This window comes from Oncorhynchus nerka, linkage group LG20, assembly GCF_034236695.1.
Source record: "Oncorhynchus nerka isolate Pitt River linkage group LG20, Oner_Uvic_2.0, whole genome shotgun sequence".
Taxonomy (NCBI): Eukaryota; Metazoa; Chordata; class Actinopteri; order Salmoniformes; family Salmonidae; genus Oncorhynchus; species Oncorhynchus nerka.
Window position 1 is genome coordinate 30,573,607 of NC_088415.1, and position 23,410 is coordinate 30,597,016.

The 23,410-nt window shown below is 42.0% G+C and overlaps 1 protein-coding gene across 4 annotated transcripts in view; it reads right to left on the reverse strand.

Moving 5' to 3' along the window:
* nadka (NAD kinase a) overlaps positions 1–23,096 on the reverse strand; it is a 37,623-nt gene extending 14,527 nt beyond the window's left edge. Inside the window, exons 1-3 of one of the 4 annotated variants that reach the window (XM_029622044.2) lie at positions 22,883–23,096; positions 15,203–15,364; positions 6,677–6,760 (exon numbers count right to left, since the gene is read on the reverse strand). In XM_029622044.2, coding sequence (XP_029477904.1) covers positions 6,677–6,760; positions 15,203–15,351 — 233 coding nt within the window. In that variant the 5' untranslated portion in view covers positions 15,352–15,364; positions 22,883–23,096. Of the gene's footprint in view, positions 1–6,676; positions 6,761–11,608; positions 11,753–15,202; positions 15,365–22,882 lie in introns of those variants that run through there. The other 3 variants (XM_029622042.2, XM_029622046.2, XM_029622048.2) reach the window with 3 other exon arrangements.
* Positions 23,097–23,410: the final 314 nt, after the last annotated feature.

The window sequence follows — 23,410 nt, forward strand, 5'->3', positions numbered from 1 at the left end:
ATTCACAATAACAGCACTTACAGTTGAACAGGGAAGCTCTAACAGGGCAGAAATTTGACGAACTGACTTGTTGGAAAGGTATAGGATGCCACGTTGAAAGTCACTGAGCTCTTTAGTAAGGCCATTCTACTGCCAAAATGTTTGTCTATGGGGATTGTATGGCTGGATGCTCAATTTTAGACACCGGTCAGCAACGGGTGTGGCTGAAATAGCCGAATCCACTAATTTGAAGGGTTGTCCACATACTTCGGTATACAGTGCCTTCGGAAAAGTATTCCTACCCCTTGATTTTCTACGTTACAGCCTTATTCTAAAATGAATTAAATAAAAATCCTCAGCAATCTACACACAATACCCAATAATGACAAAGCAAAAACAGGTTTAGAAATATTTGCAAATGTAAAAAAAAATTCTGACCCTTTACTATGAGACTCGAAATTAAGCTCAAGTGCATCCTGTATCCATTGATCATACTTGAGATGTTATTACAACTTGATAGGAGTCCACTTGTGGTAAATTCAACTGATTGGGCATAATTTGAAAAGGGACACCTGTCTATATAAAGATCAGTTGACAGTGCATGTCAGAGCAAAAACCAAGCCATGAGGTCGAAGGAACTGTCCGTAGAGCTGGCCGCCCGGCCAAACTGAGCAATAGGGGGAGAAAGGCCTTGGTCAGGGAGGTGACAAAGAACCCGATGGTCACACCGACACAGCTCCTCTGTGGAGATGGGAGAACCTTCCAGAATGACAGCCATCTCTGCAGCACTCCACCAATCAGATTTAACTCTTTGGCCTGAATGCCACACGTCACATCTGGAAGGAACCTAGCACCATCCTTACGGTGAAGCATGGTGGTGGCAGAATCATGCGGTGGGGATGTTTTTCAGCGGCAGGGACTGGGAGACTAGTCAGGATCGAGGCAAAGATGAATGGAACAAAGTAGAGAGAGATCCTTGTTGAAAACCTACTACAGAGCTCTCAGGACCTCAGACTGGGGCAAAGGTTCACCTTCAAACAAGACAACAACCCTAAGCACACAGCCAAGACAACGCAGGAGTGGCTTTGGGACAAGTCTCTGAATATCCTTGAGTGACCCAGCCAGGGGAGGGACTTGAACCCGATCGAACATCTTAGAGACCCGAAAATAGCTGAATAGCGACGCTCCCCATCCAACCTGATAGAGCTTGAGAAGATCTGCAGTGAAGAACGGGAGAAACTCCCCAAATACAGGAGTGCCAAGCTTGTGGTGTTATAACTGCCAAAGGTGCTTCAACAAATTACTGAGTAAGGGGTCTGAATACCTATGTAAACATAATTTCAATTGACTATTTTGTATAAAATAGCAAAAATTTTAAAAAACATTTTTGCTTTGTCATTATGGGGTATTGTGTGTCGCTTGAGGGAAAAACATGTATTTAATCCATTTTAGAATAAGGCTGTAACCTAACAAAACATGGAAAAAGTCAAGGGGCCTGAATACTTCACGAAGGTACTGTGTGTGTGTGTGTATATACAAATAAAAGTTGAAGTCAGAAGTTTACATACACCTTAGCCAAATACATTTAAACTCAGTTTTGCAATTCCTCACATTTAATCCTAGTAAAAATGTCATGTCTCAAGTCAGTTGGGATCACAACTTTATTTTAAGAACATGAAATGTCAGAATAGAGAAAATGATTTATTTCAGCTTTTATTTCTTTTATCACATTCCCAGTGGGTCAGAAGTTTACATACACTCAATTAGTATTTGGTAGCATTGCCTTTACATTGTTTAACTTGGGTCAAGCGTTTCAGGTAGCCTTCCACAAGCTTCCCACAATAAGTTGGGTGAATTTTGGCCCATTCCTCCTGACAGAGCTGGTGTAACCGAGTCAGGTTTGTAGGCCTCCTTGCTCACACAGGCTTTTTCAGTTCTGCCCACAACTTTTCTATAGGATTGAGGTCAAGGCTTTGTGATGGCCACTCCAATACCTTGACTTTGTTGTCCTGAATACATTTTGCCACAACTTTGGAAGTATGCTTGGGGTCATTGTCCATTTGGAAGACCCATTTGCGACCAAGCTTTAACTTCCCCCTATTTCCTCCAAACAGAACGATGGTCATTATGGCCAAACAGTTCTATTTTTGCTTCATCAGACCATAGTACTTTTTGCACAATCTTTGTCCCCATGTGCAGTTTCAAACCGTAGTCTGGCTTTATGGCATTTTTTGAGCAGTGGCTTCTTCCTTGCTGAGCAGCCTTTCAGGTTGTCGATATATGACTTGTTTTACTGTGGATATAGATACTTTTGAACCCGTTTCCTCCAGCATCATCACAAGGTCCTTTGCTGTTGTTCTGGGATTGATTTGCACTTTTCGCACCAGGAGACAGAACGCCTCTACTATGACGGCTGCGTGGTCCCATGGTGTTTTACTTGCGTACTATTGTTTGTACAGATGAACGTGGTACCTTCAGGTGTTTGGAAATTTCTCCCAAGGATGAACTAGACCTGTGGAGATCTACCAAAAAAAATTCTGATGTCTTGGCTGATTTTTGAATTTCCAATGATGTCAAGCAAAGAGGCACTGAGTTTGAAGGTAGGCCTTGAAATACATCCACAGGTACACCTCCAATTGACTCAAATGATGTAAATTAGCCAATCAGAAGCTTCTAAAGCCATAACATAATTTGCTGGAATTTTCCAAGCTGTTTAAAGGCTCAGTCAACTTAGTGTATGTGAACTTCTGACCCACTGGAATTGTGATACAGAGAATGATAAGTGAAATAATCTGTCTGTAAACAATTGTTGGAAAAATGACTTGTGTCATGCACAAAGTAGATGTCCTTACTGACTTGCCAGAACTATATTTTGTTAACACGAAATTTGTGGAGTGGTTGAAAAATGAGTTTTAATGACTCCAACCTAAGTGTATGTAAACATCCCACTTCAACTATACACATACAAACACACCAAAAATAAACAGTTAAAGATTGTACAGAGTTAAAGTTCTAATCGGAATGGCCGATTAATTAAGGCAGATTTAAAGTTTTCATAACAATTGGAAATTGGTAACTTTGGACGCCGATTTTGCAGTTTTTTTTTTTTTTTTTTTTTACACCTTTATTTCATCTTTATTTAACTAGGCAAGTCAGTTAAGAACACATTCTTATTTTCAATGACGGCCTAAAAACGGTTGGTTAACTGCCTTGTTCAGGGGCAGAACGACAGATTTTTACCTTGTCAGCTGAGGGATTCAAAATTGCAACCTTACGGTTAACTAGTCCAACACTAACCACCTGCCTCACGCGAATGTAGTAAGAAGTCAAGGTAAGTTGCTAGCTAGCATTAAACTTAATCAATCATAATCACTAGTTATAACTACACATGGTTGATGATATTACTAGTTTATATTGCGTGTCCTGCGTTGCATATAATCGATACAGTGCGCATTCGCAAAAAAGGACCGTCGTTGCTCCAACGTGTACCTAACCATAAACACCAATGCCTTTCTTAAAATCAATACACAGAAGTATATTTTTAAACCTGCATATTTAGCTAAAGGAAATCCAGGTTAGCAGGCAATATTAACCAGGTGAAATTGTCACTTCTCTTGCGTTCATTGCACGCAGAGTCAGGGTATATGCAACAGTTTGGGCCGCCTGGCTCATTGCGAACTAATTTGCCAGAATTTTACGTAATTATGACATAACATTGAAGGTTGTGCAATGTCACAGGAATATTTCGATTGATGGATGCCACCCGTTAGATAAAATACGGAACGGTTCCGTATTTCACTGAAAGAATAAACGTCTTGTTTTCGAGATGATAGTTTCCGGATTCGACCATATTAATGACCGATGGTTCGCATTTCTGTGTGTTATAATTAAGTCTATGATTTGATAGAGCAGTCTGACTGAGCGATGGTAGGCACCAGAAGGCTCATAAGCATTCATTTAAACAGCACTTTTGTGCGTTTTGCTGCAGCTCTGCTGTTTATGACTTCAAGCCTATCAACTCCCGAGATTAGGCTCGTGTAACCGATGTGAAAGGGCTAGCTAGTTAGCGGGGTGCGTGCTAATAGCGTTTCAAACGTCACTCGCTCTGAGACTTGGAGTAGTTGTTCCCCTTGCTCTGCATGGGTAACGCTGCTTCTATGGTGGCTGTTGTCGTTGTGTTCCTGGTTGGAGTCCAGGGAGGAGCGGTACGGAAGCTATACTGTTACACTGGCAATACTAAAGCGCCTATAAGAACATCCAATAGTCAAAGGTATATGAAATACAAATGGTATAGAGAGAAATAGTCCTGTAATTCATATAATAACTACAACCTAAAACTTCTTACATGGGAATATTGAAGACTCATGTTAAAAGGAACCACCAGCTTTCATATGTTCTCATGTTCTGAGCAAGGAACTGAAACGTTAGCTTTCTTACATGGCACATATTGCACTTTTACTTTCTTCTCCAACACTTTGTTTTTGCATTATTTAAACCAAATTGAACATGTTTCATTATTTATTTGAGGCTAAATTGATTTTATTGATTTATTTATTATATTAAGTTAAAATAAGTGTTAATTCAGTATTGTTGTAATTGTCATTATTACAAATACATTTTAAAAATCGTCCGATTAAATCTGCATCGGCTTCTTTTGTCCTTCAATAATCGGTATCGGCGTTGAAAAATCATAATCGGTCGACCTCTGGTATCAGGACCTCGTCACACTATCTCTGTGGATTAAAATTGCCATCGATAAAATGCAATTGTGTCCGTAGCTTATGCCTGCCCATAACCCGACCGCCACCATGGGGCACTCTGTTCAATGTTGACATGAGCAAACCATTGGCTCAGACGACACCATACACGTGGTCTGTGTTTGAGACCTGTTGAAAATACTGCCAAATTCTTTAAAACATTGGTGGCAGCAAATGGCAGAGAAATTAACAATCAATCCGGCAACAACTCTGGTGGACAATCCAACAGTCAGTACGCCAACTGCACGCTCCCTCAAAGCTTGAGACATCTGTGGCATTGTGTTGTGTGAAAAAAGTACATTTTAGTGGATATTTATTGTCCCCATGTGCAAAGTGCACCTGTGTAATGATCATGCTGTTTAATCAGCTTATTGATAAGCCACACCTGTCAGGTGGATGGAATCTCTTGGCAAAGGAGGAAAGCCCACTAACAGGGATGTAAACACATTTCTGCACAGAATTGTAGAGAAATAAGCTTTTTGTGCGTATGGAACATTTCTGGGATGTTTTATTTCAGATCATGAACCATGGGACCAACACTTTACATGTTGTGTTTATATTTTTTGTTCAGTGTATATTTCCACACTGAGGTTGGAATAATACTGTGAAATTGTGAAAACAATGATAAATGCCCTTTGTTTAAGAGCTGTTTGAATATACATCTGTCCCTTCTTTGGACACTTAACTAACCTCCAAATGAGCTTCAATGCCATACAACACTCCTTCCGTGGCCTCCAACTGCTCTTAAACGCTAGTAAAACCAAATGCATGCTTTTCAACCGTTCGCTGCCGGCACCCGACCACCCGCACGACTAGCATCACTACCCTGGACGGTTCTGACCTAGAATATGTGGACTGTTTTACAAGGGTATGTTTGGCAGCATGAGTGAAGGAGGCTTTGATGTGAAATAGGAAGCCGATTCTAGATTTAATTTTGGATTGGAGATACGTAATGTGAGTCTGGAAGGAGAGTTTACAGTCTAGCCAGACACCTAGGTATTTATAGTTGTCCACATATTTTAAGTCAGAACCAGAGTAGTGATGTTAGTCGGGCGGGCGGGTGCGGGCAGCGATCATTTGAAGAGCATGCATTTCGTTTTACTAGCATTTAAGAGCAGTTGGAGGCCACGGAAGGAGTGTTGTATGGCATTGAAGCTCGTTTGGAGGTTTGTTAATTAACCGTGTCCAAAGAAGGGCCAGATTTATATAGAAGCGGGCTAATCACTTGACCGGCTCTCTGTTCTGTCATAGATCCATCTTCAGCATGGGAAAGCAGCAGAGCATAACCTTAACCATGTTATGTCGGTTGACAAACAAAGCCTAGCTTGACCCCATTGGAATGGAGAAGACTTTACTTATTGGATGCAGGTGAACAGTCCATGTTGTCAGACTGGTTCAGTGTAATTAGAAATGAAAAAGGTTTCCACTTGAGTCCAAATACCATTTAGGAGTCATTCCCGACAATGGGGAGATTCAAACTATTTTGGCCCTCAATGATCCAAGTTTTTTACATCAGGCAATTTATATTGAGTTATGGTTTGGATTCAATTATGTTATACATCATAAATCTTAAGCACAGGAACTTGCGCCAATCAATAGCAGCAGACAAAAGCATGACATGGTTCTGACTTCCTTCTAAGGTGACGTTAACAAAATGAGTTTTTCTTCAATAACTATTTAGCTGGAAGAGATTTTATCCAGAATATATAAAAATATAAATATTGTTAATTAAATATCAAGTCAGGGTGGAGTGTAGTCAATTTTAGATTTTTATGGCTAATAATTGATTTAACTACTGCTCGAAAAAGCATGCACAAAACAATTACTCAATACATTCTAATTAACTGTGTGGAAAATAAGTGACTCTTCCCCCCCCCAAAAGTTGGTAAGAATCACAAGCACCATGTGTAATTTAAAAACATCCGTTGTTAGGGACTTACATGACTGCGTGTGGATTCTGCAGCATACATGCTTTCGGTCCAAAAGTGGTCACAGGACTTGGTCCATGTAGAGACTGATTTCTCCTGAAACATTTGAATGACAAAGAGAAACAGGTGATTAGTTTTATACTGATAACAACCTAAATGAAAATAATTCCAGTAGTCTGGCCTTTCTCAATTCAAACCCTTCTGGTTCCTCCCCTGTGTTTAGGTGAAAATAGCTACTTTAAAAAAAAAAGTTCAGAAAGTAATAGCTATACACTACCAGTCAAAAGTTTTAGAACACCTACTCTTTCAAGGGTTTCTTTATTTTTGACATTGTAGAATAGTGAAGACATCAAAACTATGAAATTGCACATATGGAATCATGTAGTACCCAAAAAATGCTAAACAAAAAGAGATTCTTCAAAGTAGCCCCCCTTTGCCTTGACAGCTTTGCACACTCGTGGCATTCTCTAAACCAGCTTCACCTGGAATGCTTTTCCAACAGTCTTGGAGTTTAAATTCTATATATTGATTATCCGAAACATACAATATACTTGCAGTGAAGCCGCTCAACAACTACATCATACCAGTCATCCAACAGACTCCCATTCAGAGCGACACACAGAAGCATCCAGGGTCAATGCCCTGCTCAAGGGCACGTTGAAAGATCTCCCACCAGGACAAAAAACTTTAACCCTAACCCCCCAAGATCCCCCCATAGTTCCCCAATAGCTGTCCCTCAACCATTCAAGACCCCTCCCACAGCCCCCCCAAGAAGAAAAAAATAAGAATATCCATTCCCCATCCCCAAGAACCCCCAAATGCACCAACAACCAAGAGAATGAACTACAGAGAAAAAAAGGAAGAGACCGAAGAAAACAGCAAACAATGCAAAGAAAATGTATATATAAAGCATTTAAAACAAAGGACATCAAGGACAACTAAAATCATAATAGCAATGCCAACTGTATATGTTTGTGTGCATGTCTGGCACTATTACATGCAGTGTGTCCTAATATGAGTTTATTTGAATGAGAGTGTGTGTATTTGCATGTGTACAAACACCTGCACGGCATCAGCATCAGGCAAACCGGCATTAGCTGTAAAAACACTGCCCCTCAGTGTCATTCAAACATAAAATTGTTTTATTTTGACATAATTCTTTACTTTAAATATTTGATCATTCCATCTCCAGCTCTGCAACTCCACTCCCACTTGTCTCCAAATCCACGTCCCAACCCACCTCTCTCTGCTGGCCACCTTAAGATTTATACGCAACACATACCTTTCAACTATGCTATGATGTTTAACGTACAATTCCAATCTAATCAAATCCACAGATTGCGAGTTGAAGATAAATACTTTTACTAAGAATATTAGTAATTGACTGACCCGATCTCTCCAGATCTCCTAACAGTACGATTTCTAGGGTCAATTTTTTTAACCTGAGACCAGAAACAGGCTACCTGAGGGCAATACCAAAATAAATGGTCTATAGATTCTGTATCCTCACAACAAAATCTGCAGAGCTTCGATGATTTTATGCCCCAAATATTCAACATTTTGTTGGCGGCAAGAATTCTATGTAATAATTTTAGCTGAAAAGCACAAAGTCTTGAATCTTGCGTTGTTTTATATATCAACTCATACACCCTGTATCATGGACTACGTACATCAAATCTCTTCCCAACTATTTTGCAATCTGTATGGCACAGTTGTCAACCAGCACATTTGAGTTGAACCATAATAAACTCGGCAAAAAAAGGAATGTCCCCTCACTGTCAACTGCGTTTATTTTCAACAAACTTAACATGTTATATTCATACAAATATTTACACAAGATTCAACACCTGAGACAAACTGAACAAGTTCTACAGACATGTGACTAACAGAAATGGAATAATGTGTCCCTGAAGAAAGGGGGGGGGTCAAAATCAAGTCAGTCAGTATCTGGTGGCCACCAGCTGCATTAGGTACTGCAGTGCATCTCCTCCTCATGGACTGCACCCGATTTGCCATTTCTTGCTGTGAGATGTTACCCCACTCTTCTACCAAGGCACCTGCAAGTTCCCGGACATTTCTGGGGGGGGGGGGGGGGGGGGATTGGCCCTAGCCCTCACCCTCCGATCGAACAGGTCCCCGAGGGGCTCAATGGGATTGAGATCCGGGGTCTTCGCTGGCCATGGCAGAATACTGACATTCCTGTCTTGCAGGAAATCACACACATAATGAGCAGTATGGCTGGTGGCATTGTCATGCTGGAGGGTCATGTCAGGTTGAGCCTGCAGGAAGGGTATCACATGAGGGAGGAGGATGTCTTCCCTGTAACGCACAACGTTGAGATTGCCTGCAATGACAATAAGCTCAGTCCGACAATGCTGTGACAACGCCCACAGGCCATGACGGACCCTCCACCTCGTTTGTGGATTAGGATGTAACGATCCTGTGCAGGTACACGTGGTCTGCTACTGCGAGTATGATCAGCTGTCCGTCCCGTCTCCCTGTAGCGCCGTCTTACGCGTCTCACGGTAGACATTGCAATTTATTGCCCTGGCCACATCTGCAGTCCTCACGCCTCCTTGCAGCATGCCTAAGGCACATTCACGCAGATGAGCAGGGACCCTGGGCATCTTTCTTGGTGTTTTTCAGAGTACGTAGAAAGGCCTCATTGGTGTCCTAAGTTTTCATAACTGTAACCTTAATTGCTGTTAGTATCTTAACGACCGTTCCACAGGTGCATGTTCATTAATTGTTTATGGTTCATTGAACAAGCATGGGAAACATTGAAGTTATTTGGATTTTTACGAATTATCTTTGAAAGACAGAGTCCTAACAAAGGGACGTTTTTGTTCTCTTTTCAGGGGGATGAAATTGAAAATTGGAGCCAGGTCTGCAAAGCTTGTTTGAAAAATACTTTTTTCAAAGTATATAATTTTCAATTTATCGAAAATGAGACATGGCAATCTGTACAAAGGCAAAAAGGCAATTATTAAACAATGGATGAGCTTTTCTTGAGAACCATTTAGGGTTCAAGTAAAACGTTTGAATAAGTGAAGCTTTTATATTTAAACATTCTTGAAGGTGTTCCCACATATGCTGAGCACTTCTTGGCTGCTTTTCCTTCACTCTGTGGTCCAACTCATACAAAGACATGGAGGTTGAAACCAGAAATCTCAAATTTTGAAAATGTCCATTGCTCATGTTTCTTGGCCAAAGCAAGTCTTCTTTTTAGTGTTCTTTAGTAGTGCTTTCTTCGTAGCAATTCGACCATGAAGGCCTGATTCATGCGGTCTCCTCTGAACAGTTGATGTTGAGATGTGTCCGTTACTTGAACTCTGAAGCATTTATTTGGGCTGCAATTTCTGAGGTTGTTAACCAACTTATCCTCTGCAGCAGAGTTAACTCTGGGTCTTCCTTTCCTATGGGGGTCCTCATGATATCCAGGTTCATCCAGTGTCATCAAAGTTCTTGAAATGTTCCGTATAACTGACCTTCATCTCTTAAAGTAATGATGGGCGGTCGTTTCTCTTTGCTTATTTGAGCTGTTCTTGCCACAATATGGACTTGGTCTTTTACCAAATAGGGCTCTCCCTGTATACCCCCCCCCCCCCCCCCCCCCGTCAACTGACCGGATCAAACGCATTAAGGCATTCCACAAATTAACTTAACATGGCACACCTATCAACTGAAATGCATTCCAGGTGACTACCCCATGAAGCTGGTTGGGAGAATTCCAAGAGTGAGCAAAGCTGTCATTTAGACAAAGGGTGGCTATTTTTTATTTCATCTTTATTTAACCAGGTAGGCAAGTTGAGAACAAGTTCTCATTTACAACTGCTACCTGGCCAAGATAAAGCAAAGCAGTTCGACACATATAACAGAGTTACACATGGAGTAAAACAAACATAGTCAATAATACAGTAGAAAAATAAGTATATATACAATGTGAGCAAATGAGGTGAGATAAGGAGGTAAAGGCAATAAATAGGCCATGGTGGTGAAGTAAATACAATATAGCAATTCAGACACGAATGGTAGATTTGAGTGTGCAAAGTAGAAATACTGGGGTGCAAAGGAGCAAAATAAATAAATACAGTGGGGGAAGAGGTAGTTGTTTGGGCTATGTACAGGTGCAGTGAACCTCAAATATTTTGATTTGTTGAACACTTTTTTGGTTACTACATGATTCCGTGTGTTACTTCATAGTTTTGATGTCCTCACTATTATTCTGCAATGTAGAAAAGAAAAACTCTTGAATAAGTAGGTGAGTATGTGTTAACTTTCGGTAGTATAAATGTGTTGAGACACCTCAGGATGCCTTTTCACAATAATTTATGAAACCTCAAACCATGAGAAGAATGAATACTAAGCCCTGGGTCTGTTAGTTTGTTATGAAACAATAAAGTACCCATCCTGCATAGGCTAGGCCTACAAAATAATTGCCGCTCTAATTATTATATTTTGACAATTCTACTGCAATTTTCAGGAGACGTTGGAAGCTATTAACATGTCTTCAGATATAGGTATGATTCATTTCTAGGGCTGGTAATACAAATTATTTTGCAAGGAAGTCAAATTAAATATGATATTATGCAACACCCTCATCATCCATCTGAAATTTAAGCTTAACCAATTGAGAAATACTATTCATCTCAAACACTGATTAAAATTTAATGTCCAACCTCCGCTTTGGAAATACTGCAACAGCAAATAATGAAATAGGAACATAATAAATTAGGCTGCAACCAAAGAAACATTCAGTTTCACACACAGTGACCTGTTATCTTCTAAGTTCTCAAATACAGATAGAAAGCCAGCTTCAAGACTGCAGCAGTGTAAAAATCCTGAACTAATTTTCTAAACTTCATTAAAATATCAGTACTTGTTTTAGAACTTAGATTGTATTAGGGGTGAAAGGCCATTTCCAATTGGGCTAAATGAGTTCACCTGCTCTGACGCCGCTGGATAAGAGGACTGCCTCTCCTCCCCTCTCAGAAGGCCCTCTGGTCAATCAGGTCACGTGACTCAGGTTAGCAAATCCTATTAGCGGTCTGGTTCTAAAAGTTTGCTATCTGTTACTACACTACAGGCTGCAGACAAACACAATGTGTTTGTGTGTGTGATGCTTAAGACGATGATAATTTATGGAGGGCTCAGCTGGTAGTTGCCATCACACACACTCCCTCCACTTCCTGCATCATCCACCGTGGGGAAACACACTTGATGTGTCGTTTCCTGCTCTGGTTGTCTGAGGGACTGTACAGTATTTCACATTTGAGATGGTGGAATTTCAAACCACGGACATGTCGTAATGGGCTGCGTATATATACTCTCTGTCAACCTCAAACCACACTGCAAAGGAGAGGCTATCACATTTAGGCCTACCAAAACGGAATAAATTAAGTGTGAAAGTGGCAATTTTGGGTCTGTGTGTTATCTGAAAAGCATTGCTCACCAGCAAATCTCTTATGTTGATTCAACTGTCATACTCTACCATACGACAGATGCCTCATTCTCAGTTGCTAAAACACTAAACACACAGTACCCTTTCGCCAACACCAGATTAGAGGTCGACCGATTAATCGGAATGGCCGATTAATTAGGGCAAATTTCAAGTTTTCATAACAATCGGAAATTGGCATTTTCACCTTATCAGCTCGGGGGATCCAATCTTGCAACCTTACAGTTAACTAGTCCAATGCAATAATGACCTGCCTCTCTCGTTGCACTCCACAAGGAGACTGCCTGTTACGCAAATGCAGTAAGCGAAGGTAAGTTGCTAGCTAGCATTACGCTATCCTTCCTGTTTGGCCCTGTCCGGGGGTGTCCTCGGATGGGGCCACTGTGTCTCCTGACCCCTCCTGTCTCAGCCTCCAGTATTTATGCTGCAGTAGTTTATGTGTCGGGGGGCTAGGGTCAGTTTGTTATATCTGGAGTACTTCTCCTGTCCTATTCGCTGTCCTGTGTGAATCTAAGTGTGCGTTCTCTAATTTTCTGCTTCTCTCTTTCTTTCTCTCTCTCTCTCGGAGAACCTGAGCCCTAGGACCATGCCCCAGGACTACCGGACATGATGACTCCTTGCTGTCCCCAGTCCACCTGGCCATGCTGCTGCTCCAGTTTCAACTGTTCTGCCTTACTATTATTCAACCATGCTGGTCATTTATGAACATTTGAACATCTTGGCCATGTTCTGTTATAATCTCCACCCGGCACAGCCAGAAGAGGACTGGCCACCCCACATATGCTCTCTCTAATTCTCTCTCTTTCTTTCTCTCTCTCGGAGGACCTGAGCCCTAGGACCGTGCCCCAGGACTACCTGACATGATGACTCCTTGCGGTCCCCAGTCCACCTGACTGTGCTGCTGCTCCAGTTTCAACTGTTCCGCCTTATTATTATTCGACCATGCTGGTCATTTATGAACATTTGAACATCTTGGCCATGTTCTGTTATAATCTCCACCCGGCACAGCCAGAAGAGGACTGGCCACCCCACATAGCCTGGTTCCTCTCTAGGTTTCTTCCTAGGTTTTGGCCTTTCTAGGGAGTTTTTCCTAGCCACCGTGCTTCTACACCTGCATTGCTTGCTGTTTGGGGTTTTAGGCTGGGTTTCTGTACAGCACTTTGAGATATCAGCTGATGTACGAAGGGCTATATAAATACATTTGATTTGATTTGATTTATGCAAATGCAGTAAGCCAAGGTAAGTAGCTAGCTAGCATTAAACTTATCTTATAAAAAACAATCAATCATAATCACTAGTTAACTACACATGGTTGATGATATTAATAGATATTATCTAGTGTGTCCTGCGTTGCATATAATCTGACTGAGCATACAAGTATCTAAGTATCTGACTGAGCGGTGGTAGGCAGAAGCAGACGCGTAAACATTCATTCAAACAGCACTTTTGTGCGTTTTGCCGGCAGCTCTTCGTTGTCCGTCAAGCATTGCGCTGTTTATGACTTCAAGCCTATCAACTCCCGAGATGAGGCTGGTGTAACCAAAGTGAAATGGCTAGCTAGTTAGCGTGCGCTAATAGCGTTTCAAACGTCACTCGCTCTGAGCCTTCTAGTTGTTGTTCCCCTTGCTCTGCATGGGTAACGCTGCTTCGGTGGTGGCTGTTGTCGTTGTGTTACTGGTTTGAGCCCAGGGAGGAGCGTGGAGAGGGACAGAAGCTATAATGTTACACTGGCAATACTAAAGTGCCTATAAGAACATCCAATAGTCAAAGGTTATTGGAATACAAAATGGTATTGAGGGAAATAGTCCTATAATTCCTATAATAACTACAACCTAAAACTTACCTGGGAATATTGAAGACTCATGTTAAAAGGAACCACCAGCTTTCATATGTTCTCATGTTCTGAGCAAGGAACTGAAACGTTAGCTTTCTTACATGGCACATATTGCACTTTTACTTTCTTCTCCAACACTTTGTTTTTGCATTATTTAAACCAAATTGAATATGTTTCATTATTTATTTGAGGCTAAATTGATTTTATTGATGTATTAAATTAAGTTAAAATAAGTGCTCATTCAGTATGGTTGTCATTATTACAAATAAAATAAAAAATGTAAAGGCTGATTAATTGGTATCGGCCTTTTTGGTCCTCCAATAATCGGTATCGGCGTTGAAAAATCATAAATCGGTCGACCTCAACACCAGATGTTCATAATCATGGTTGAAGCATGCAGGATTCTCCAACAAGGTAATGGTGCTGCTGAGTACGGCACAGGGGAGGGCTAAAAGTTTGTAACTGCTATTTTGTGCATTCTTGAGCATTTGTTTTTACCCTATTGGGATATGGTGCCTAGCCTAAAATAAAAAGTACAAAAATGTCCACAAAACAAAATTTGTTACAGTTTAGACAAGGAAATCAGTCCATTTCAAATTCATTAGGCCCGAATCTATGGATTTCACATGACTTGGCAGCGGTGCAGCCATGGGTGGGCATAGGCCCACCCACTGGGGAGCCAGGCCCAGCCAATCCGAATTAGTTTTTCACCCACAAAAGGGCTTTACAACTGACAGAAACACTCCTTAGTTTCGTCAGCTGTCCGAGTGGCTGGTCTCAGACGATCCCGCAGGTGAAGCAGCTTGGATGTGGAGGTCCTGGGGTGGCGTGGTCTGCGGTTGTGAGGCCGGTTGGACGTACTGTCAAATTCTTTAAAACAATGTTGGAGGCACCTTATGGTAGAGAAAGTAACATTCTCTGGCAACAGCTCTGGTGGACGTTCCTGCTGTCAGAATGCCAATTACACGCTCCCTCAACTTGAGATATATATATTTTTTTATCACATAGTGGCGTACCCAATCCACAGGGTGGCGCAGTGCCACAGTTACATTCTCTGGAGAGAAACCTGGTACTCCCAGAAGTGTGCATATGCAATTTGCGCATGCACATTGAAAATGAAAAAGTTCATGTGAATAACAAAAAAATAAGGTAGTGAGAAAACCAAGAGTGACTTTAAATTTGATTGTTCCATCGTTTATTTTAGTATTCCACACGGTGAAGTGAAAACGGGGTCATAATACGGTACCTGTAGTCGCAGGCAGTGGCAGAAGAGGTGCTCAGACTGCGGGTCTTTCTGGTGCGGATGGCCAGGCCACGGGCGGGGGTCTCCCCACTATCAAAGTCAGAACAGCAGTAGGGGACAGCCTCCACTCCAACCTGCTCTCCAGTTTCCATCTCAGCTCACAGTCTGATAGGAAACAGGCCACGAGGGGACAAAAATGGAGGCGTCAGGTCTACACAGTCAACAAGGCAGGGTAACAGGTTGCCTTCAAAAGGGTGTCTCTTTTATGGTTTACATAGCCCAGAGTTTAACCTTATATGATATGAGTCTATAAGCTTCAGCTTTGGGCTACTGTTGACAAATGCCAAATGAACAGCAGCTAGCTTAGAACGCAAGGTCAGCGTACCTAGTAAGATAAACTTAAGCATGTTGTCTTTTCGGTAAAGTTATAGCATGTATGTGCAACATTTAGCATACAAAGTATCTAGCTAGTCAGTGGCATATGACAAACTTTGAAAAGACCTTGAACTTGTATCTGTATGTATGTATGTATGGAGGCTCAAGAAATTGCATAGGAACACCGACTGTGCAAATTACATTACCCATGAAGTATTACTAGCTACATATCATATTGCGTTGATCATGCTTTCAGCATTACGTTAGCTAGATAGCTAGCTAGTTACATATAAAGACAAGTGTGATTGCTAGCTATCTGTTACAGCTAAGTTAGCTAGCTCACTTTTCCAAAATAGTCTAACCACTGCTGGTATGACAAGTAACTTGGCTAGTACTTCTCTTGTCATGGAGCCTACTACGGCAAGGTTATTAAACCCGGCTCGAATGGCAATTAATCTAGGTGGTGGGCCGCACAAGCCATCTGCTTTAGTTTTTGAGATGATTGATCACTGTCGACAGAGGAGCTGGTTTTTACATAGTGTATATTTATTTCTTCTGAAAACATTTCTGTTGGTTGGCAATGTCAATTCTTCCACATTTTTCCTAAATGTAGGTACATTTTATGTTAGCTAGCTGGACAGACAAACACTGCAGAGTACTACACTGTAAACCAATCACAACACCTGTACTATCCATGGAACTATTGTTGCTAATCACGTCTGCCAATGACATGATCCATACCAAAGGCAGTAGACAGTTGGTGACAGCTCGAGAGATCTCCGTCCGACAAACTGCTCTATCAGGTAAGGTATTTTATTTAGTTGTAGTTACAGAATCATTATAACATCAATGCAAGCTGTAAAATGACTCCAAACAACCTTAGTAAAGTAGCGATCTTGCTAGTTAGCTAGCTAATTACAACAAGTAGATATGTTGCTAGCTAGCAGGAGAAGATAGTTTTATCACTAGCTAGCATGTCATTCCGGGACAAGGAGCATTTTAGCTATCAGTTTATTCCAAGTAATAATTTAAGACTACAAAAATCTATAGGACAAGTATTGTAAAGCTAATACAGTCATCAAGGCAGGACCCACTAATTAAATACATAATGATATACAACGTCTTGTTGTGTCCCGTGTATATATACATTTACATCTTTCTTCGCATATCTTATAGATATTTTATTTTAAACTTAACTTCAAAACACTCTCCTGCAACCCACCTCACCAATTTAAAAAACATTTTTATTTACCTCAAATCTGAAATCCACAATAGAAGCTAGCCAGCTTACTGGCTAACGTTAGTATTCAGCTAACCACGGTTGATGGTCATCAGATATCCTTTAGCTCGAAAAGCGATCGCCAGTTTTATACAACATGACCAGAACATACGGGACCTATTTTTCTCTCCATATCCCCAGATTTCAACCGCAAGCTCTGGACATTTACACCTGGATCTCGCAGCTAGCTAGCTGCTGTCCGTGTGACTATTGGCTTACGTCGATCCCGGAGCAAACATCAATTATTTCCGGAGCTAGCCAGCTGAAGAGTTCCATCAGCCACTCCTGGGCTACAATCACCTATTGTAGGTGGATTGATCCCACCTACAATAGGTGTATTGGAATGTATTGATCCCCCTTGACCCCCTCTACCATACGGAACCCCACGAATCTACCGACGGAAACAGACCTCCATCCTATGCTAGCTTGCTACCGTTGGCCCAACTAGCTGTCTGAATCGCCGTTACCCCAACCAAACTCACTACTAACTGGACCCTTATGATCACTCAACTAAGCATGCCTCTCCTTAATGGCAATATGCCTTGTCCACTGCTTTTCTGGTTAGTGTTTATTGGCTTATTTCACTGTTGAGCCTCTAGCCCTCATTATACCTTATCCAACCTCTCAGTTCCACCACCCACACATGCAATGACATCACCTGGTTTCAATGATGTTTCCAGAGACAATATGTCTCTCATCATCACTCAATACCTAGGTTTACCTCCACTGTATTCACATCCTACCATACCTATGTTGTACATTATATCTTGAAGCTATTTTATCGCCCCCAGAAATCTCCTTTTACTCTCTGTTCCAACCGACCAATCTCATTGCTTTTACCCGTACCCTTATCCTACTCCTCCTCTGGTGATGTAGAGGTGAATCCAGGCCCTGCAGTGCCTAGCTCCACTCCTATTCCTCAGGCGCTCTCTTTTGATGACTTCTGTAACCGTAATAGCCTTGGTTTCATGCATGTTAACATTAGAAGCCTCCTCCCCAAGTTTGTTTTATTCACTGCTTTAGCACACTCTGCCAACCCGGATGTCCTAGCCATGTCTGAATCCTGGCTTAGGAAGACCACCAAGAACTCCATCCCAAACGACAACATTTTCAGACAAGATAGAACGGCCAAAGGGGGCGGAGTTGCAATCTACTGCAGAGGTAGCCTGCAGAGTTCTGTCCTACTATCCAGGTCTGTACCCAAACAATTTGAACTTCTACTTCTAAAAAGACAAGTCTCTCACCGTTGCCACCTGCTAGACCACCCTCTGCCCCCAGCTGTGCTCTGGACACCATATGTGAACTGATTGCCCCCCATCTATCTTCAGAGCTCGTGCTGCTAGGCGACTTAAACTGGAACATGCTTAAAAAAAAGGGGAGTCTATATACATTGTGTGCAAAAGGCATGAGGTAGGTGAATAATTACAATTTTGCAGATTAACACTGGAGTGATAAAGGATCAGATGGTCATGTACAGGTAGAGATATTGGTGTGCAAAAGAGCAGAAAAGTAAATAAATAAAAACAGTATGGGGATGAGGTAGGTAAAAATGGGTGGGCTATTTACCGATAGACTATGTACAGCTGCAGCGATCGGTTAGCTGCTCAGATAGCAGATGTTTGAAGTTGGTGAGGGAGATAAAAGTCTCCAACTTCAGCGATTTTTGCAATTCGTTCCAGTCACAGGCAGCAGAGAACTGGAACGAAAGGCGGCCAAATGAGGTGTTGGCTTTAGGGATGATCAGTGAGATACACCTGCTGGAGCGCGTGCTACGGATGGGTGTTGCCATCGTGACCAGTGAACTGAGATAAGGCGGAGCTTTACCTAGCATGGACTTGTAGATGACCTGGAGCCAGTGGGTCTGGCGACGAATATGTAGCGAGGGCCAGCCGACTAGAGCATACAAGTCGCAGTGGTGGGTGGTATAAGGTGCTTTAGTGACAAAACGGATGGCACTGTGATAAACTGCATCCAGTTTGCTGAGTAGAGTGTTGGAAGCAATTTTGTAGATGACATCGCCGAAGTCGAGGATCGGTAGGATAGTCAGTTTTACTAGGGTAAGTTTGGCGGCGTGAGTGAAGGAGGCTTTGTTGCGGAATAGAAAGCAGACGCTTGATTTTTGATTGGAGATGTTTGATATGAGTCTGGAAGGAGAGTTTACAGTCTAGCCAGACACCTAGGTACTTATAGATGTCCACATATTCAAGGTCGGAACCATCCAGGGTGGTGATGCTGGTCAGGCGTGCGGGTGCAGGCAGTGAACGGTTGAAAAGCATGCATTTGGTTTTACTAGCGTTTAAGAGCACACAGAAGGAGTGTTCCTCTGCTGTGGTGATTTATTTTAATTATTCTTATCTCACAACCAAGTGAGATCAAGTTCTATTCACCAAGCATGGGCTGATTCATTCCCCTGTGAGGAGAACCATCCTACTGCAGTTTGAACTAGCTCTGCCCTCCCTATTTAGCCATTGGGACCACGTATGCATTTCCCCATTGTCTTTCTTTATGGGTTTAGTCTTACACAGCATAGTGCATTTTAAAGTTGAAGAACACCAACTACAGATACACAAGCTTGTTTTTGAGCACCTTGAATTCAATATAGATTCAGTCTGACAAGTGACAAACATATTCTACTATTGTTACATGCAGTGGTGAGAATTCTAATGTCCCTCCAGGCTTTTGCCATAGATAGTAGACTTGTCGTCTTTGGACCATACAAGCTTTAGATTGCATTCTGCTAAGGCACTTGTCACTCTCTACATCGGTTACCAGGGTGGGATCATTTCGATATGCCTATGGGGCCTGGGTACACAAATTCTCCTATTGAGAATTGGGAAATACTGAAGCACGAGTTGATGACAGTTCTACAGCCTCCAGAGACCCAGGCTTTTGACATAGATGGTAATGCTCTCATTTCTGGACTGCAACACTAAGATTGTGCCCTCCACCACACTTGATATATATTGATTGGTATATTACACTATATTTAGATATTTCAAAATGCTGCCTGAGACACCTTTGATATTTGTATAAATATTAAATAAATGGTGAAACACTATTTGTGATTGTGTTCTTTGTTGGAATGTATATGCATAAAACGTACATTATGAAAAACAATTCTGTCAGGAGGAATGGGCCACAATTCACCCAACTTATTGTGGGAAGCTCGTGGAAGGCTACCTGAAACGCTTGACCCAAGTTAAGCAATGTAAAGGCAATGCTACCAAATACTAATTGAGTGTATGTAAACTTCTGATCCACTGGGAATGTGATGAAAGAAAACCTGAAATAAATCACTATTATTCTGACATTTCACATTCTTAAAATAAAGTGGTGATCCTAACTGACCTAAGACAGGGAATTCTTAGTAGGATTAAATGTCAGGAATTGTGAAAAACTGAGTAAATTAAATGTATTTGGCTAAGGTGTATGTAAACTTCCAACTTCAACTGTAAGTATCTTGATAACCTCAGGAACAAAAAGAAAGACTATTTTCAGGACCCTGTCTTTCAAAAATATTTAGTAAAAATCCAAATAACTTCACAGATCTTCCTTGTAAAGGGTTTAAATACTGCTTCCTATGCTTGGTCAATGAACCATAAACAATTAATGAACATGCACCCTTGGAACGGTCGTTAAGACACTAATAGCCTTCAGACGGTAGGCAATTAAGGTTACAGTTATGAAAACGTAGGACACTAAAGAGGCCTTTCTACCGACTCTGAAAAACACCAAAAGAAAGATGCCCAGGGTCCCTGATTATCTGTGTGAATGTGCCTTAGGCATGCTGCTAGGAGGCATGAGGACTGCAGATGTGGCCAGGGCAATAAATTGCCATGTCTGTACTGTGAGACGCCTAAGACAGTGCTACAGGGAGACAGGACGGACAGCTGATCCTCCTCGCAGTGGCAGACCACGTGTACCATCACCTGCACAGGAACGGTACATCCAAATATCACACCAGCAGGACAGGTACAGGATGGCAACAACAACTGCCCGAGTTACACCAGGAACGCACAATCCCTCCATCAGTGCTCAGACTGTCCGCAATAGGCTGAGAGAGGCTGGACTGAGGGCTTGTAGGCCTGTTGTAAGGCAGGTCCTCAGACATCACTGGCTACAACGTCGCCTATGGGCACAAACCCACCATCGCTGGACCAGACAGGACTGGCAAAAAGTGCTCTTCAATGACGAGTCATGGTTTTGTCTCACCAGGTGATGGTCGGATTTGCACTTATCGTTGAAGGAATGAGCATTACACAGAGGCCTGTACTCTAGAGCGGGATCGATTTGGAAGTGGAGGGTCCATCAAGGTTTGGAGCGGTGTGTCACAGCATAATCGGACTGAGCTTGTTGTTATTGCAGGCAATCTCAACGCTGTGTGTTACAGGGAAGACATCCTCCTCACTCATGTGCTACCTTTCCTGTAGGCTCATCCTGACATGTCCCTCCAGCATGACAATGCCACCAGCCATACTGCTCGTTCTGTGCATTTCCTGCAAGACAGGAATGTCAGTGTTCTGCCATGGCCAACGACAAGCCCGGATCTCAATCCCATTGAGCACCTCGGGGACCTGTTCGATCGGAGGGTGAGGGCTAGGGCCATTCCCCCCAGAAATGTCCGGGAACTTGCAGGTGCCTTGGTAGAAGAGTGGGGTAACATCTCACAGCAAGAACTGGCAAATCAGGTGCAGTCCGTCCACGAGGAGGAGATGCACTGCAGTACTTAATGCAGCTGGGGGCCACACCAGATTCTGACTTACTTTTGACGCCCGCTCCCCTTTGTTCAGGGACACATTATTCCATTTCGGTAAGTCACATGTCTGTGGAACTTGTTCAGTGTATGTCTCAGTTGTTGAATCATGTTCATACAAATATTTACATGTTAAGTTTGCTGAAAATAAACTCAGTTGACAGTGAGAGGACGTTTTTTTCTTTTTTTTGCCGAGTTGAGCTTCCTGGAAATTCCCAGCCCTAGTATTGGGCAGTTACTATGACAAATAATCTGGTTTAGAAATCAAACTCTGGTCATTTAATTGCAGAGCGCATTGTACAACTGTTTTTAGAGAAGTTCGCATTGTAAGGTACGCTTATGTTATGCCATATGTATTGGCTAATATACATATGCAGCTGTCGTTTTTAAACCTCCATTCTAGCATACATGCCATCTTCCTATCTACATTATTTTGTTTGGACTAATATGAAAATTATATGATTGAATGTTTAAGGTTGCAACTAGTTAATTGAAATTAAACAATCATGCCAAAACATGATTCAAAATTGAATTCACTGAGAAATAGCTCATGAAACACTAGCTTCCTAAGCAGGCACATCAAGACCATTCGTATAGGATGCTGCATATTTCAAGTGCACTCAAAGTAATATTTATCTTACGTCATTCAGTCTTTGGGAGCTAAAGTTAGTTAGTCCCTCTGACTTAACACACAGACCGCAGACATTCGGATCACTATTTCATGTGAGGCTGTATTTACATTTTAGCTAGGTAGAAGCAGATCATTGGCTGCGTTCATCATGAGAGGTACGTACAGGAGTACTGATTGGTTCCAAGTTTAGACGTTTTTGCCTGAGCAGACAGTGTTGAAACAGTTACTTTTTATGAGAAAATGTGCAAGAATTTAAAGGTGCCAACATATTCAACAGTAACCATAAGAATATTTCATTGTCGATGACAAAACAATTACTCTCCTTCCTCGGCGTAGGTCGAGCAACCAATGTTTTCGGCGTCGGCTTTCAACCTACTGCATTTACCTAAACGTTAGTTCAATTAACAGCAACACAACAGGTACCTAGCTAAGCATGCTACCTAACTAGTTATCAAGATAACTATCTAGTGAGCTATCTGATAGCAAATCTGTCAGGCTAAAAATGTAGCTAACTAACCAGCTTCAACAGCGAAACCCGGACTAGCTGTCCAAGCTAACTTTTAAGCGCAAGCTAGCGTGTCTGATGGCTAGCAAGCAAAATAGCCTAGCTAGCTACTTTACATCAACGCCTTCAAGGTAGCTCACCGTTTGAGGTAACACGTCGTTATGATTTGCCACGAAAATTGGGGCCGCACTACCGAAAAGGCTCTCTTAACCTGCTATGAAAATCACTTCGTATCGAAGTGGCGTGAAAAACGATGGATCAAAGCTTCTCCATTACTGTTCCCTCGAACTGCCTCTTCTTCACTTATACGGTCTATGACTTGCCTGGCAAAAATACGGTCTTCGGCGTTCAGTAGTATCCAGCTGTATCCCCGCAGCAGCCTGTGACTTCTTCTTCGGGATAGTGTTGGCTGATCGCATGAAATTTAAGTTGCTTACACCGCCACCTACTGTACTGGAGTGTGAGGCCATTCACGGCCTACCTATATTTAACCTGGCAAGTCAGTTAAGAACAAATTCTTATTTACAATGAAGGTCTAGGAACAGTGTTCAGGGGCAGAACGACATATTTTTACCTTGTCAGCTTGGGGATTCGATCTAGAAACCTTTCGGGTAATGGCCCAATGCTCGAACCACGAGGCTACCTGCTGTTAAGACCTTACATCAAAC